At 43.1% G+C, this 17,889-nt stretch overlaps 2 protein-coding genes across 3 annotated transcripts in view; both read right to left on the bottom strand.

Annotated features, from left to right (window-relative positions):
* The window catches only part of LOC138974345 (uncharacterized), a 436,114-nt gene that overhangs the window by 389,575 nt on the left and 28,650 nt on the right, over window positions 1-17,889 (bottom strand). The gene's annotated exons all lie outside the window — the stretch shown is intronic.
* The window catches only part of LOC138974171 (ubiquitin carboxyl-terminal hydrolase 10-like), a 43,856-nt gene that overhangs the window by 12,676 nt on the left and 13,291 nt on the right, over window positions 1-17,889 (bottom strand). For both annotated transcript variants that reach the window (XM_070346878.1, XM_070346885.1), the window contains exons 5-15: window positions 16,309-17,458; window positions 14,610-14,845; window positions 14,135-14,226; window positions 13,334-13,446; window positions 12,667-12,707; window positions 12,304-12,413; window positions 11,544-11,631; window positions 10,942-11,087; window positions 4,935-5,060; window positions 3,121-3,186; window positions 2,609-2,753 (exon numbers count right to left, since the gene is read on the bottom strand). In XM_070346878.1, the coding sequence (XP_070202979.1) occupies window positions 2,609-2,753; window positions 3,121-3,186; window positions 4,935-5,060; window positions 10,942-11,087; window positions 11,544-11,631; window positions 12,304-12,413; window positions 12,667-12,707; window positions 13,334-13,446; window positions 14,135-14,226; window positions 14,610-14,845; window positions 16,309-17,458 (2,313 nt within the window). The remainder of the gene's footprint in view (window positions 1-2,608; window positions 2,754-3,120; window positions 3,187-4,934; window positions 5,061-10,941; window positions 11,088-11,543; window positions 11,632-12,303; window positions 12,414-12,666; window positions 12,708-13,333; window positions 13,447-14,134; window positions 14,227-14,609; window positions 14,846-16,308; window positions 17,459-17,889) is intronic.

The raw sequence follows: 17,889 nt of genomic DNA, 5'->3' as shown, positions 1-17,889 counted from the left end.
CCATCCAGTATGCTCTCACAGATGCCTGGATGCAGAGCTCAGAGGACCTGGATGTACTGATTCCCATCTCGAGCAACCTGGCACAGGCGCTCGAAGTTTGGACGAACAAATCATGGCTGGAGCTAGGAGTACCGCTCAAAAGGCTGTCGCCTTCGCCCTCGCTATGTTGCGATGCGAGCATAGAGGGCTGGGGGGCCCATCTTCTCCCAGATTTCCAGGAGACTCACGGTATCTGGTCGAGACAGGAGGCCTTGGCTCACATCAATCTCCTAGAACTCCGAGCGGTATGGAAAGCCCTCCTCCACTGGACAGCGCTCCTCAGGGGCTCGCCGGTTCTCGTCTTGTCAGACAACTCGACAGTGGTGGCATACATTCGCAACCAGGGTGGAACCCACTCCAGAGAACTCACCAATCTTGTCAGGGAGATACTACTCTGGTGCAGAGATTACCACATAGACCTGACAGGGAGACACATCCCCGGGAGGCTAAACGTACTGGCGGACACGCTCTCCAGAAAAGGTCAAGTGATCCACACGGAGTGGTCGCTCCACCCGCACGTCTTCACGGAGATCACACGGTCCTTGGGGACTCCACATGTAGACCTGTTTGCCACACGGTGGAACCACAAGGTACAGACTTTTGTCTCACCGGTACCGGATCCTCTAGCTATAGCCGTAGATGCCCTCAGCCTGGACTGGACGAACATGTATGCCTACGCCTTTCCCCCCTCGGTCCTGCTACCAAAGGTACTGCAGAAAATCGCAGAAACAACGTGCCAAATCATCCTGATCGCTCCCCTCAACTGGAACAGATCGTGGATATCACTTCTCCTGGACCTGGCAACAGCACCCCCCATAAAGCTGCCGGAGAGACCGGATCTTCTCAGGCAACCAAGGTCCGGGATATATCACCGGGACCCAGCGTGCCTCAAGCTTCACGCTTGGACTCTATTAGGACCGCTCTCCGCAGCAGAAGATTCAGTGAACCCATCTTGGAGAGAATTGCTACGGCACGAAGGCCCTCCACCTTAAAGGTGTATGAAGGAAAATGGAAAGTCTTCTCCAATTGGTGTGATAGAAGATCACTGGACCCACTCTGCCTCTTACCTCACCATCTCGCTGATTTCTTCCTTTGGCTGTTTGAAGAAAGGAATCTGGCACCTATAACCATAAAAGGCTACAGATCAATGATCTCTGACACTTACAGGCATCACGGGGGATTTGAAGTAGGCAGAGACAAAGATCTATCAGACCTACTGGCCAATTTTGAGAGATCAAGACCTAGAACCAGAGTCTTGTTCCCATCTTGGGATATTGGGCTAGTCTTAAAATGGCTAGATTCAGCTTCTTTCGAACCTTTACAGGTAGCAACCCTGCGTTCCCTTACTCTCAAGACGTGCTTCTTGACAGCACTGGCTTCGGCAGCTAGAGTTAGTGAGATACACGCCTTGGCAGCGGATGCAAATCACCTTCAATTCAGGAATGATGGGTCAGTCCTATTACTAACTGAAGCAGGATTTGTAGCTAAGAATAGGCTACCTACGACAGGCAACCAGTCGATCGTTATCAAGCCACTTCCAGTCAATCAGAGCTCTCCTGATCATCTCCATGACCCTGTGAGAGCCTTGTCTATCTACCTGGAGAGGACCAGATCTCTACGAGACTCCTCCCAGCAGCTTTTCCTGTCATTTGCTGAATCTCGACCTCGGACTTCCCCTCAAACCATCTCTTCATGGCTGCGGACAGTCATCAGATCAGCTTACAGGGATGCTAGCATTCCACTACCAGGACCCTCACGTCCTAAGGCTCATGACGTCAGAGCCATAGCGGCAAGCCTGGCCTTTGACAGGAACATAGCGGTCAGCGAGATCATCCAAGCAGTGGGGTGGAAATCAAGTTCTACTTTTGGGAAATTCTACCTGAGAGATCTCTCCCAGGATCGCCCCACTCTCAGTCGAGTCGGCGCGATTTCAGCTGCACAGCTGGTCACTCATCCGACTCAGTGATTCTCGCTACTCAGTCCGCTTATATCTGCCTTTTCTTCCAGTCACATCTGGAGCGGATGCTGGTTTGTTTGTTTGTCAAACAACTGAGTCGGATTAGGAGTCAATAGAGTGACAGGGTAAGTCACCCTCCGTCCTTTTATCTATTCTCCTTATAGTTAAATTGAGGTGATGTATTCGAAAGAAATATGTATTTTTTACAAGTAAAATGACTATTTCTAAGAATACTCACCTCAATTTAACCACAGACCCTCCCGCCTTCCCCGCAATTGACTTAACAGCTCGAATTGAACTGAGGGAGTATGGTGCGCATGCGTGGAGGGTCACTGCCGGTAGGGGAGACTACTCCCACAAATGGCGCACTGGCGAAGTAGCCAAGAGTTAGCAACCTTGAACATTTATTGGTTGCAAGGTGCTACTCAGTCTGATACTCATAAGTAGGGTAACTCCTTATAGTTAAATTGAGGTGAGTATTCTTAGAAATAGTCATTTTACTTGTAAAAAATACATTTTTCCTCAACCATGCAAGCACCTAATAACCAGCTTGACTGATCTTCCCAACTGAAGCTACCTAGAGTAACTGACCTCAATGTCCCGACTACTTACCTTTTGGTATAGTGAGGTCTACGTCAAACTTAAAGTCCTTGATGATCTTTTCGGACACTCCTGTCTGAAGGTCATACTGGAACGTCTTGTAATGCAGCACCAGCACCGGGGGCAAGACTTCAATCTTGGTTTGATGAGTCAGCTCCTTCAACACCACAGTTCAAGAGCACACTGGTCATCAAGTGGTCGGCATTGTAACAACACAACTACACACATACATTAACTATCAAAACAAACAAAAAACGCAACAGAAACCGGTTTTGGTAAATTCTTCATCAATCTTTTGGCAGCCTGTTGCCGACTTCTTCAGGATGGTAAAATTTACTTTAATTTCATAAATTGGTAATACCGTAACTATGTACCAACACATGCGTGGACGGATTCACTCACATTTGCAGATGCCCGCACGCACGCACACACTCACACAGACAAGACAGACAGACAGACACACACACACACTCTAGAGTCTCTCTCTGTCTGGGGACGAATAAACCAGCAAATGTCTTACTTACCCCTGAGTCCACCTGAATGATTTCTTTCTTCGTAATGTTTACAAGAGCTTCCAGGACAGATCCACACTGCAAACGGAGATAAACAAAATAGACAATCCAAAGATAAATACGTTCTCATGTGTAAAAAAAACAAAACAAGAGGCGAAGCCTTCAAGGCTCACATAAGAAATCGACAAACAGTAACACAAACTCAATCACTCCGTCACACATACACACACACACACACACAGTAAGCATAGCCATAGGTGAAACTGTGCAAGAAAGCGAGACCCTGGATCTGCCAACTAGTCTCGGCCCGCTCACAATAACAATGACCGAGACTTTCAGTAATTCCTTTGCGTGACGTCTAACCCTCTTACGTCATAATGTGACGTCTTCAAATAGTTTCTATCACACACGTCAAACACTTTTGACCGAGACGTAATCTTCTTATGCGAGCTTTATCCATAGACTCGGAAATGTTAAAGTTTCTATCACACACACACACACACACACACGCACGCACAGACAGACAAAGTTTATCATCGCATAGGCTACACTTACGTGAGCCAAAAAAGGGGGGGGGGGGGGGAAGAGAGGGTGTCACATCAAGCAGACACAGCATGAAACACAGCAGTGTGTGTTCAATATGATAACTTTTTTTTTTCTCTCCAAATATACGCATCCGAGCTGACTGTTTATTTTGACACTATTGCCATGTTTACGTCTTGCCTCCCCTTCAAGGAATGCAACTCTTCCACAGCACAAAATAAACCTGACAGTTAGTTCCAGAAAACTTCATTTAAAGTCCATCCATAACAAACCTCACTACATCCAAGGTCAAATAAATGCTGACACCCTAAGGGGGGGTGCACAGACATCAAAACTGTGTCGATCCGAGGGTTAAAAAGCAATTAGTTGCGATAAAGACGTGACCCATTTTAGGATCATTGCATGTTATATGCGTAAATCACAAATATCAAACAAGAAGGGCAAAGCCCATACGACTCACATGCTTTACACATTTTTCCTACCAAAATACATGTGACCTTGACCCAAGGTCAAGGTCTTCCAAGGTTATGCAACACAAAGCTGTTAATTCAAGACATAGGAAGTACAATGGTGCTTATTGGCTCTTTCTACCATGAGATATGGTCACTTTTAGTGGTTCACTACCTTATTTTGGTCACATTTCATAAGGGTCAAAGTGACCTTGACCTTGATCATATGTGACCAAATGTGTCTCATGATGAAAGCATAACATGTGCCCCACATAATTTTTAAGTTTGAAACAGTTATCTTCCATAGTTCAGGGTCATGGTCACTTCAAAATATGTATACAATCCAACTTTGAAGAGCTCCTGTGACCTTGACCTTGAAGCAAGGTAAACCAAACTGGTATCAAAAGATGGGGCTTACTTTGCTCTATATATCATATATAGGTGAGGTATTGAATCTCAAAAACTTCAGAGAAAATGGGAAAAATGTGAAAAATAGCTGTTTTTTAGGCAACATTTATGGCCCCTGCGACCTTGACCTTGAAGGTCAAGATGCTATGTATGTTTTTTGGGGCCTTGTCATCATACACCATCTTGCCAAATTTGGTACTGATAGACTGAATAGTGTCCAAGAAATATCCAACGTTAAAGTTTTCCGGACGTCCGGACGTCCGGACGTCCGGACGGACGTCCGGACGGACGGACGGACGACTCGGGTGAGTACATAGACTCACTTTTGCTTCGCATGTGAGTCAAAAACAGACTTTTCGTAAATAAATAAATAAATAAAATAATAAATTTGCCATAAATCACAAACACAACTGAAGCTCTACATACCTGACTGTCCAGGGGGAAGTCATTCCAGTGCTCCTCTGTGGCTCGTTCCCCTTTGCCTTGTTGAAAGATGGAGCGCACAGACACACCTCCAAAGATCTGCTTCATAGGGGTCTTCTCCTCCTCATGCTGAAATGAGCACAAACATCCATGAATCGTTACAAACAATTCTCCCTTTAAGATATACAATACCAATACAGTGGAATCCAGCTATAACGAACCTGGGTATAAAGAAATCCCTGCCATTGATTTCCCGGCAGACAGCCTTCTATTTCTTACTTGTTACTTTCCGGCTACATCGAACCTTTTGAACTCATTTGCATAACGAACCCCTCTTTTAACAAACGTGTTTTCATCGCCCCAGAGCCATTTTGTCTCCAAAAGTCACAAGGCTACAACGAACTGATGTCAATAATTGTCTCCAAAGACAAAAATACACAAACACAAGTGCAAATCGCGTGATGAGCGAACTCTGAACAAACAGCGGGAGGTGCACGGAACAGCCACCGCCGCTGTGTTGACCCAGAACCACTCCCAACACCAACTGCCACAGAAGCACGTGTTGCTGCCAATACCCTACGTCGCTACTTGCAGGCAAAGTGCAGCGATGTCTGTGACTTGGATATGATCTCCAAATTGGAGTGTACAGTGGAGAAGTGTGCCAGTTCTGAGCAGCGTCAGACAAACATTCGGGACTTTTTCAAAACAGCTTAGTACGTGTGTCGCGGCAGTGTCACTGTCAATGTGTGCAGTGTCTTTTTTAACGGACACGGAGATTGATCAGAATGTACATGTACATGCTTTTACATGACTTTTTAAATTTTACTTCTAAAATTGTGACAGTAAAGTGAATATTTGAACTATGCCTCTCTCTATGGATTATATTATGAAGCTGTTGAAAACATGCAGAGATTGTACTCTCCAAGGAAAGATCGATGGGACGATCATTTGAAGGTTGAGTGGGAAAACTTGTCTTAAGGCCGTGTAACCACCGTAGTGTTTACTGTAGTGTTAGTCCTTATAGTCTGTATTAATGTTAGTCACTATACTGTGTGCATGTGTGTGTGTGTCCCCATCAGTAGTTTTATCAGATAGCTAATTTAATGTCTAGCGTCTCTTACCGTAAGCCTGTCCACAGCTACTAAATTTCCCAAACAACGCCGTGTCAGTATTGTAATGTCCTTGGTACCAGAGTCCCAGGCCGCGGCGGCTATCGCGCGCGGTCATTGTTAATTAAAGTGAATAGTTAAGAAAAGTTCCAGGCATGAAGAACCGTGAGACAAACCTCACTTTCACAGAATCCACCGTCAAAGAAAGACGCGTTCTATTTTGCTCTGTGTTTCCTGACTAAGGTATGTTGTGGATTATTTCATTTTGTTACTTTTTATCGTTATGCGATTATAAGTGTACAGGGTGACCCAAAAAAAAGAGTACCCAAACAAAACGTCATAAATTGAAAAAAAATATAGCAATCTTCATAAAATTTATTTACACACACAAGTAGCCTCTGCATGATTTGCACAGAAAATTTTAGCGTTCTAGCTTGTCTTTCAGGAAAGTTATGCTCATTCTACAGAACATGCTCCAAATGGCCTCCGCGCCGATTCAGGCAAACTTGAACTCGCCGCGCAAAGTTATCAATCACCTGCACACACTCCTGTTGCGAGATTCCGCGAATGGTTGTTGTGATGGCTCACTTGAGTTCTGCGATTGTCTGTGGGTTGTTCCTGTAGACGTTGTCTTTCAGGAACCCCCAAAGATAGAAATCTGGGGGATTTAAATCCGGGGGAGGCCATTTGGAGCATGTTCTGTAGAATGAGCATAACTTTCCTGAAAGACAAGCTAGAACGCTAACATTTTTTGTTGAAATCATGCAGAGGCTACTTGTGTGTGTAAATAAATTTTATGAAGATTGCTTTATTTTTGTTCAATTTATGACGTTTTGTTTGGGTACTCTTTTTTTTGGGTCACCCTGTATGATGTATGAAACAGCGGATATTTCCCTATCGTTATTATGTAAAAGCATGATGTAATTCTTATACTTGATCTGCAATTTGTGATGCTAGATATTATGGTTCTGCTATCGGAATGTGGATTAAGTATGACCAATCTTTGCTTTGTTTTGAGTCTGTCTGTCAGTTAGCTAAGCATAGTTAATTATAGTTTTTATTGTCAGAAGAACAAAGTAATGCGTTATCTTTCTTCGTGGAGAAAGGCAGGAAAAACTATGTAATGATGCGGCGGAAAGTGTTGTCCTTTTGTGAGAAATATGTAATGTGTAATATGTAACTGAATGAAAGATTAATGCGAGGATCATATTGGTTGTCATGGTTGTAAACTTGAGATCAGAAAAAATGCCATTGAACGATGTACTCGGAAAGTTAGCGATTTATGAAAGAACTAACAGATATATGAGTAAATGAGTCTTTGGGCTCTATGAGACTTTAATCCTTTTTCGGATAAGTTGTGTCTCATTCTGATGGACAATTACGTTCCATTGTGTGCGAACTGGAATTGATTTAGACTTGTGTTCCTTATGTTTTGGATCCAATTAATGAAATCTAATCCATAAGCATATTAACAGAAGATAGCGTATACTCCAAACTGTAAGATTGGCAGTGAGTTCGCTTGTGGTTCTAGTTCATTTGGGCGATGTTCTGATAAAATGTTGTTAACCAGTGGGCAGTGTTTTGATCCGATGACTGTTAATCAAAGTGTGTTGTCAAAATAAGATATTTGTTCTGATGTTCGTTTTGAATGATGTTGATTATGTTTTCTAGCCGTGTAATTGATTGCATTTGAATGTTTGTTGATTTCAGGATGCACATGCTGGCTAGAGTCCTTTTCCTTTCTTTCCTTATTTCTATATTTTCCTTTTAGTCATTCTTTGTTTAGTCTAGTAACGTGAAAGTCTTCTTCTTCTTGGCGTTCGCAGAGGTTACACGATCAATCCAGCACTGGTGATAAATGTTGTCTAACGTGAAAGTAAATGTCCACCTAGTTTTAGAAGAAGAAAATATACGTCAAAAATACAACAACTGTTTTTTTAGTACGAGTTTGTGACGGACGAGTCCAACCCTGTTAAACCCAGACTGCGAGAAGGGGTTTACAGCCATTTAGGGTTGAAAACTCTACAGCGAATTGCTGATATAACAAACTAAAATGTATCTCCCTTGAGATTCGTTGTACCTGGACTCCACTGTATATGCATAGCATGACGGTTACCTTACGATTAGCTTTTTACTGCTGATATGTTGAAAGTTACCGAGACAAAGTTTATTCTTGAAATTCTTTGTCACTTCCTTGGGAGACATGCAGAAGATGTGACAGAATTTTTACATAACGCCATTATTCAGGTAATGACGTCTTTTCAAACTTTGTTTGGCTTTTGAAATCAGAGATTTCACATCATTTGCCAAAAAATTGATCACTATCATTTCTGCCAGGAAGAACAACCACACACATATGGAAGAAATCTGATCTATTAAAAGATAAAAACTAACAGTTACTTTTCAAAACCTTTTTATGAAATCTTGCCCTTTTTACATTTAGTCAAGTTTTGACTAAATGTTTTAACATAGAGGGGGAATCGAGACAAGGGTCGTGGTGTATGTATGTATGTGTGTGTGTGTGTGTGTGTGTGTGTGTGTGTGTGTGTGTGTGTGTGTGTGTGTGTGTGTGTGTGTGTGTGTGTTTATATGAAGTCTTATATTGCGCGCGTATCTCCAGACTCGGACTCAAGGCGCAGGGATCTATTTATGCCGTGTGAGATGGAATTTTTTACACAATACATCACGCATTCACATCGACCAGCAGATCGCAGCCATTTTGGCGCATATCCTACTTTTCACGGCCTATTATTCCAAGTCACACGGGTATTTTGGTGGACATTTTTTATCTATGCCTATACAATTTTGCCCCTTTTGTCAATCGTGGGATCTTTAACGTGCACACCCCGATGTAGTGTACACGAAGGGACCTCTGTTTTTCGTCTCATCCGAAAGACTAGCACTTGAACCCACCACCTAGGTTAGGAAAGGGGGGAGAAAATTGCTAACGCCCTGACCCAGGGTCGAACTCGCAACCTCTCGCTTCTGAGCGCAAGTGCGTACCACTCGGCCACCCAGTCCTGTGTGTGTGTGTGTGTAGAGCGATTCAGAGTAAACAACTGGACTGATCTTCATGAAACTTTACATCCGAGTTTCTGGGAATGATATCCCCAGATGTTTTTTCATTTTTTCGATAAATGTCTTTGATGACGTCATATCCGGCTTTTTGTAAAAGTCGAGGCGGCACTGTCACACCCTCATTTTTCAATTAAATTGATTGAAATTTTGGCCAAGCAATCTTTAACGAAGGCCGGACTTTGGTATTGCATTTCAGTTTGGAGGCTTAGAAATTAATCAATGAGCTTGGTCATTAACCACTTGACTGCCTTAGGACGGGTATACCCGTCATGCGCTTGTGCAGCCGCAGCACCTTAAGACGGGTTTACCCGTCTTCTCCGTTCCGGGATTTTCCAGAAATGCTATGTCACTGCTGACACAAAAATAACAGCCAATGGCTTGGTAGGATACCTCATTCTCATGAATAAACATAAATGGTGACGCGGTTTTGCGCCTGAAGGCTATTTTCGGTATTGGCGACAGGGTAGGGGAGAGAAATCTCGACTCGTCAAAATGGCTAACGGTGACAGTCGACCGGGCCGTAGTAGGGAAAAACAAAGCCGGACTGACGCCACAGGCGGTGCAAATGATTATGGATACTGACAGGGGAAGGGGGAGATCTTTCGGACGATTCGTTGGAAACAGGTAGATGATAGTGATTATAATCCTTTCTTGGAGCGAGCAAAACAGCCACCTGTGTTTGATCCACAGGCACCGGAAGATGCGCCGGACTGATTTTTCAAAAGTTCATATCTAAACATCATTATAAGCCAAACTAATTATTATTTCCATGATTAGACACTAAAAACAGATTCTTGGTTCAATTTCCCTTAAAAATAACAAAGGTTTTACTTACCTACCTACTGCCAGTTTGGAGCTAGAATTTTTTGTGAATTATTACACCCCGAACTCCAATATTCCCTGGCAGTCAGGAATGCACATACGCAAGTTTTGATTGGCAGCGAAAGGGTTAAAAATCAGAAAATTGTAAAAAAAAAATTTGTTTTTTTAAACGATCCAAAAACAATTTCATCTTATTATTTGTCATTTTCTGATTCCAAAAACATATAAGTATGTTATATTCAGATCAAAAACAAGCTCTGAAAATTAAAAATATGAAAATTATGATCAAAATTAAATGTCCGAAATCATTTTCATCTTTTTCCTTGTTGGTTCCTGATTCCAAAAACATATAGATATATGTTTGGATTAAAAACAAAATCAGAAAGTTAAAAAGAATAGAAATACAGAAAAGCGTGCTATCCTGCTTAGCGCAACCACTACCGCGCTATTCTGGCATGTCAATTTCACTGCCATTGCCACGAGCGGTGGACTGACGAAACTACGAGTATACGGCCTTGGTGACAGAAATGCAGTGCGTTCAGTTTCATTCTATGAGTTCGACAGCTTGACTAAATGTTGTACTTTCGCCTTACGCGACTTGTTTTTAATGCTGCTCCATTTACCTTTCTCTATATAATTGTGTCACAGTTCTTCTCGATTCATACTTCCTGTTCAAAGGCGCATCAGTTTTGCCCGGGCTGAAATTATAACAATTCTACAAACATTTTCTCACAGTAACAATACTAGGAAATATCTCGGTAATGGACAAAGCGCTTCGAGCTGTGGAGAAGCGCTATATAAATGTCCATTATTATTATTATTATTATCACTTTGTTCTGGAGTTTCTTTTGTTTGTTGTTGAAAATTGAGACCACAGATCTATGAACCTAGTTGCTGGCAGCCAAGCAACATTACCACCAAACACACACACACACACACACACACACACACACACACACACACACACACACACACACACACACACACACACACACACTTACACGAACGTTCAAGTTGACTTCTGTGGCCTTTCCCTTGGAGTCGACTTTCATCCAGCCATCCCCATCCGAGCCATCCTCCTCAGCGTTTTCTGCATCGCAGCCGTTCGCCTCTGGGTAACCATTGGCCTCTGCTTTGCCCTTCCCAGCTGAGGATATTGCACAAGTAAAGTGAATGCTCCTTCGACTCACCTTTATTATACATAATACGAATCAGACATTTGCTGACAGTAATATAAATCAGAAACAAATGATCAGCTGCTCTCGCTCCTTAAACTCAAGAAAATGATCATTTCCTATGGACTGACCTAAACTCGACCCTCTTGTAATGTTATGATTTGAACAAGATCAACACAATTTGGGGCATGTCTAGAGGCCAATTACCCTGGAAGTGTGTACATTTTCAAAAATCTAGATTGAAAAATGTTTAAGAAAAGTATACTTATTCATCGTTCAACCTATACCAGACACGACCCACTGTGACCTTAAAATTTGAGGAGGGTCCCTACAGTGTAAGCATACATTTTTAAACAATGTGAGCTGAAGGCCAGGGAACTAAATGTACAGATTGTTGTACACTAAAAATCAGAAAAGGGTCAACATACTTGCATGTTTCATCAAGAGGGCCTGCTCCTCGTGGCTGCCATTCACAAGAGCTTGGAAGAACTCATGGGCATCCTCCTGTCTTCCGTTCTGTTTAACATTCAATAGAAAAAGCAGTCAACACCAAAGATTGAACAGGCTATAGAAAAGTATGCCCTTCTTGTGTCTTCTGTCATCGTGAATGTGTCTTCACAAAACGGGCTTAATTAGGCTTCACACAAACCTACGCTCAACTGTGTTGTGAACAGAGTACCAAGATGATAACAAAACAGCAGTGTCTTCCACTTCCATGAAGTTAATCCAACGTAGGATTTTCACTGCTATAGAAACTGAGTGAACTACACATGGATTCTTGAGCAAGAAAATCGATCTGTTGGAAATATACCCTGGAAAGACAGAGTCAAAAATAAACATTGAAGAGACTGGAGATCAGCTGCAGAAACATTTCTGAAAACCAGCTTAGGTCTAGAGGTACATTATTAACCCGCTAGTCCAAAAACAAAACTTGGCAATTTGCCAGGAAATATGATGGCTTCTCTTGACAGCAATAACATTAACACAAAAAAAGCAGATATGGAGAAGGACTTAAAGATTGCTGCTCGATTATTTTCATCGAGGAACATTTTAACTCAGACCCAATTTTTTCTCTTTGGAAGACAGCGACTTTCCTTGGAAATCATGGATCTGAGGAGAGTTCTCCAGCTGGATTTCACACACTTCAAGTAACATATTAATAGTACATGTAATGAGAGTACAACAAACCTTGTATGTTTTGGAAAAACTGTTGTGAGACACCAAGAGCTTCCGGATGTAGCTGGGGTCAAAAGACTGGCCTATGGTCACCTCTGTATTTCTCCCACGTTTTGAGTTGCCTGCAAGTCAGAGCATTCCAATTTTAACATTGAGCAGAAGTGTTTTTCTCACTGTTCAAATCTTCTTCAATAAAGGCCAACCTGCTTTTGAATCGATACAATCATAAAATGTAAAAAGATGTCCCGAAAGTGCATCAAACAAATTTCTCCAAGCCAAAGTAGTGGGCAACATTTTAGTGTTAAACTGAAAGCTGATCATCACAGCTCCCACAAACGCACACACACACACACATCCCTCAAATTCTTGTCTTACCTTGTCGTCCGGCTTTGCTGAATTCGTTTATGAATGTCACTCTGCAAAAGCAGGTTTAGAAAAATTACATGTATTCATATGACTGACCAACAATTTCTTTCAAGATTAAGATTGAAAGACTGAAGTTCATTACCGAACCTCCCTAAAATAGGAGAAAGAAAGACAGACAAAGTGAGGAAAAAAAAACATTAACAAAAGTTTAAAATTCATCCCAAGCAGCTGAAATATCCAGCGTTGCAAACAAACTTTGGACATCAATATTTAATGATATTCATGTCTTTGGGAAGACACAACACAAACAACTCCTTCAATAAATCTGGGATTTAAAAATAAACAAATTTCACAGAACAAAAAACCCACTTAGCAACATCAACAAAAACTCAAAATTAAACTGTCTGATTAGTCAATGGATATCCTTTCTGTTGCTTTAAGATCTGATAAACAAAGGGAAGTAAGCACTCTAAATGCATATGACATGTGCAACTAAAGCAAGTGAGAGTTATCTGGAACCAATCTCCAGGCACCTGAGAGAATAACAAGCATTGATACGGACAAACAGTGATCGATAAGAAGAAGAAGATACGGACAAACGACTTCCATCCCAAAAGCGACTTTGCTGTGTTTAAAGTTCCATAGTTTGAAAAAAGGTTAGAACAAAAACACTTACAGTGAGTCACAAATGGGGGTTGAAGACTCTTTGCGGCAGTGTTCGTCCATGAGAATGCCCATGTTCTTCAAGAGATGGTAGACCTGTGGGGCACTCATTAAGGCCTGCAGAGTCTGATGCTGAGTCAAGGTGAATAAACCGCTCAACAATTACTCACAGATGACAGCTTCCACTTTCACATAGGATACTTATTTATGGCAGACCTTCTTTTAATTTTATAGAAGCCGTACTACCTATTATGGAGAATGGTGTCATTTTCTATGACATGGGTGTCAACATCAGTTCACCTGATTCTGTCGCATGTCAACTAAGCATCTTAATTAATCATTTGTTTAAATTGTTCCATCCCGAATTAAGGCGCGTTGCAAACAAACAATCCTCACAGATTTATCAGTGCAATGTATTACCCAGTAGATAAAATGCCCGGAAAACCTGTTCACGTGAGGATAAAGTTTTAAACTAGTAGTACAACACATGTTTGGCGGGGGGTTGAATCTGAGAGAATAGGTTCGCATTGTAAAATGAAGCAGTGGAAAACAGTTCTTTGGGTACAGTGGTACATGTACCTGCAATGAAAGGACAGTCCTGGGACCAGCAAAACGTATCTCTGCATTACCAGTGGCCCGTTACAACAAGATAGTAGACAAAGGCACAACAGAATCTGTCCTATTTATACTTACATCAACTGTATTAACAGTGTTATGCCGAACTTAAACTCCAACCATCTACACTATTCAATGTCTTAATGATGCCATTGCTAGCCAATCTGGCTACAGAAGATAAACCAACAGTGAAGGATACCGAGTTCATGAAACACCAGTTGCTGGTATTGGTCATGCCGCGGGGGATCAACGGCACACCAACGTGATTCACTGCGTACGTCGACAGGAACCCTGTTCAAAAACACAAATACATGCTTATTTTCTCACTCTCAACTGGGGTCACTTTAATTAGGGGAATCTCACAGTGGTCATCGGAATGCAGTCACCTTTCTTCAGATACGTTTTCACTATCAGACACAAATTTCAGTATACACGTAGGTCATTTTGTATTCTCAGGGACAGAAACAAAAGTAAATGCAAAACAGAATGCAAAACATGGATTCTCAAATTTGGCTACCTCGAAAGGAAAAATATTACCAAGTTATATGCAATACAACGCAACGCACACGTGTACACACACACACACACACACACACACACACACACACACACACACAACATACACAGTAGCTCCCCATCCAGTGTAAAACAGTTGCCTGCAGCAGCCAACTCACCGCCAAGTTTAAGGCTCATGGAGTCCTTCTCCACTGACACAACAAGTTTTTCCTGTGCCTTGGACTCCTCGGCTGATGGTGACGTCGTCGGCGTTTTCTCCGTCTCGGGCTTGTAGATAACAACAGGGGCTGGACCCTGGGGGTTGTTTCCCTTCACGCAGAAGGCGTAGGACATTTTGGTTGGCGGAGCTGCAGCAGCTGCTGCAAAACTGAAGGCCGGCTTGGGCTCCTCAGGCCTGATGATAGAAATAGTGCCAATCAGCAAACTGAGCAGTGCACAGAATAGAGGGTATGGAAAGTATTGGGCTCCTCAGGCCTGATGATAGAAATAGTGCCAATCAGCAAACCGAGCAGTGCACAGAATAGAGGGTATGGAAAGTATTGGGCTCTTCAGGCCTGATGATAGAAATAGTGCCAATCAGCAAACCGAGCAGTGCACAGAATAGAGGGTATGGAAAGTATTGGGCTCTTCAGGCCTGATGATAGAAATAGTGCCAATCAGCAAACCGAGCAGTGCACAGAATAGAGGGTATGGAAAGTATTGGGCTCTTCAGGCCTGATGATAGAAATAGTGCCAATCAGCAAACCGAGCAGTGCACAGAATAGAGGGTATGGAAAGTATTGGGCTCCTCAGGCCTGATGATAGAAATAGTGCCAATCAGCAAACCGAGCAGTGCACAGAATAGAGGGTATGGAAAGTATTGGGCTCTTCAGGCCTGATGATAGAAATAGTGCCAATCAGCAAACCGAGCAGTGCACAGAATAGAGGGTATGGAAAGTATTGGGCTCTTCAGGCCTGATGATAGAAATAGTGCCAATCAGCAAACTGAGCAGTGCACAGAATAGAGGGTATGGAAAGTATTGGGCTCTTCAGGCCTGATGATAGAAATAGTGCCAATCAGCAAACTGAGCAGTGCACAGAATAGAGGGTATGGAAAGTATTGGGCTCTTCAGGCCTGATGATAGAAATAGTGTCAGTCAGCAAACTAAGCAGTGCACAGATTAGAGAGTATGGAAAGTATTGGCGCTTGTATTGGAATTTATGGCAGAACCCTCCCCGAGAACTCTGAGTAAGGGCTCTTCAGGCCTGCTGATCAGGATTGCTGGTACAATCCTTACTGGATAACTCTAGGCTATTTTCGGCCCTTCAGGCCTGTGTAGAAAAACACCATCAATACAGTGGAACCCCCCTATTAAGACTCCCTCCCTCTTGAGACTTTGTTTTCTCAGACTTTATGTTCAAAACCTCTGTAACTTTACCCCCATTTTACGACCCGAAGAGTTGAACACAAAATAGTTGATTTTGTAAAAATTGGTTAAGCAGTCAAAGAAATGACAAATGTTTTAGTGTCAAATTTGGCCTGAAACTGGAAACAGCGGTTACATGGGCCCAAGAAAGGAAAAAGGGGAAAGTTTCCAAAAATGTAACTATGACTGAATGTTTGCTGAGGACTAGTAATACGTGTATGTATGCTCGTGTGTACATCGGTTCCAATAAAACTATTGGCGTTTCTACATCTTGTCTCATCTTCAAGGAACACAAGTAATACTCTTCCACAGCGGATAAAATTAAAAACCGTGACAGTTATTTCTAAACATCTTCTACAGTGGGAAGGAGGGGGTTCTACATAAATACACACGCTTTTTTCACTGTGTGTTCAGTTTGAAATTTCTGTTTGGCATTGAAAAGGACACATACTTGGCCTTTTCTGCTGCTGAAGTAGAGGTAGCATCAGCACCAGCAGCAGGAGGTGCTTGTTCTGCACTGGGAGTGGGAGCTGCAGCAGTCTTGGCAGAAGAAGAAAGCCCCTCAGCACTAGAGCTAGAAACGCCATTGAGAAATCCTGCTCCTTTTCTTGGGGTGGCAGTGCTGGCCAGTGACGGGAAGCCAGCAGGGGGAGGGGGAGGGGGAGGGTCAGCGCTCCTCTCAGAGTGTGTTGGTGGCGGGACACGGGCTACATTTTGAGGGGAGGTCACCCCACCCTGAGTAACACTGCTAGTCCTTACAGCCGGCTGCACTTTTAGAGAGGGAGAAGCGTTCACTGTACTGTCACTTAATGCTGTACCACTCGGAGCGTTGGCAGCCTGGGTGGAAGCAGGAGGCATAGTAGGCCCTTTAGGGGCTGAATAATTCTTTGAGTCTTTGGTTGGCGGAGGAGTGGGCTGTTGAATTTTTTCAGGGGGTGGTGCTGTGCTGTGACCCCCCACAGCAGAGGTGACAGCGAGGTTCACTGACACACTCACACTGTTCGACACTCGTGTGGGTTTCACAGCGCTGTCACCTTGCTGCATGTTCTTGTCGGGCAATGGCGTGGGCAGTACAATCATGCTGGTGCTCTGGTTTGACTCTTTAGCTGGCAGCTGTGCATTGACACTTGGTTTAGTAGGCCCCTGTGCATTGACACTTGGTTTAGTAGGCCCCTTAGCAGACAAGACTTGTGACACGTCTTTACCGGCAGGCGCATCATTCTGACTAAAAGCAGGTTTAACTGTAGCTGGCACAGATGCGATATTGCCATTGGAGATGTTTGGGGCAGTGACATTTTTGGAGCTGGTGAGGATCGGAACAGCACTGCCAGTCAAGACGGAGGCAACACAGGTGTTGGGTGCTACCGGCACCCCCTGCATTTGCTGCGGTTTGACAGGAGCGCCCATGGGAGGCATAGGCACGTGATGGGTCACAGGAGCAAAGGGGAAGTTGACTGGCTGCATTTGGACGCGTTCCGTCGGTGCCAGGACTGGGTATGTCATGCCCGGGACAAAAGCTGCCGCATTGACGTTCGTTCCTGGCACCCTCATGTTTGGCGGGGGTTGAGTCTGATAGAACTGAGCCAGATCTGGTGTAATGTCTGCAACAGTTGAAGTAAATCAAGACAACAGCATTGAGAAATTAACCTGTTTCATGCTCACACCAAAAAGCAAACATGTGGCGTCCTTGAAAATCAAGACCACTGTACATCATTCAAAACTCGGAATCACTACACCTGCCTGCTTGAAAACACCATTGAAAGCCAAAACATTATCACTTTTTTTCCAAGTACATGTATTAATGATTAAATTAGGATGATTTAAATGTTTGACCAAATTAAAAATCCCCATATATCTCATGCCTGACATAAGGAAACCAGACTACTGTATTATGTGAGAGATCATTCCTCTGGTGCTAATTAGTTGACGTGTGATCCCAGCCATGAACAAATGGGAGCATTCTGCAACTATATCTTGCAAAACATCCTCTCCAGGCTGCATGTTAGCTTTTCACTGTAATAACATGGAACTC

This window comes from Littorina saxatilis, linkage group LG1, assembly GCF_037325665.1.
Source record: "Littorina saxatilis isolate snail1 linkage group LG1, US_GU_Lsax_2.0, whole genome shotgun sequence".
Lineage (NCBI taxonomy): Eukaryota > Metazoa > Mollusca > Gastropoda > Littorinimorpha > Littorinidae > Littorina > Littorina saxatilis.
This window is presented reverse-complemented; position numbering and strand designations above follow the sequence as displayed.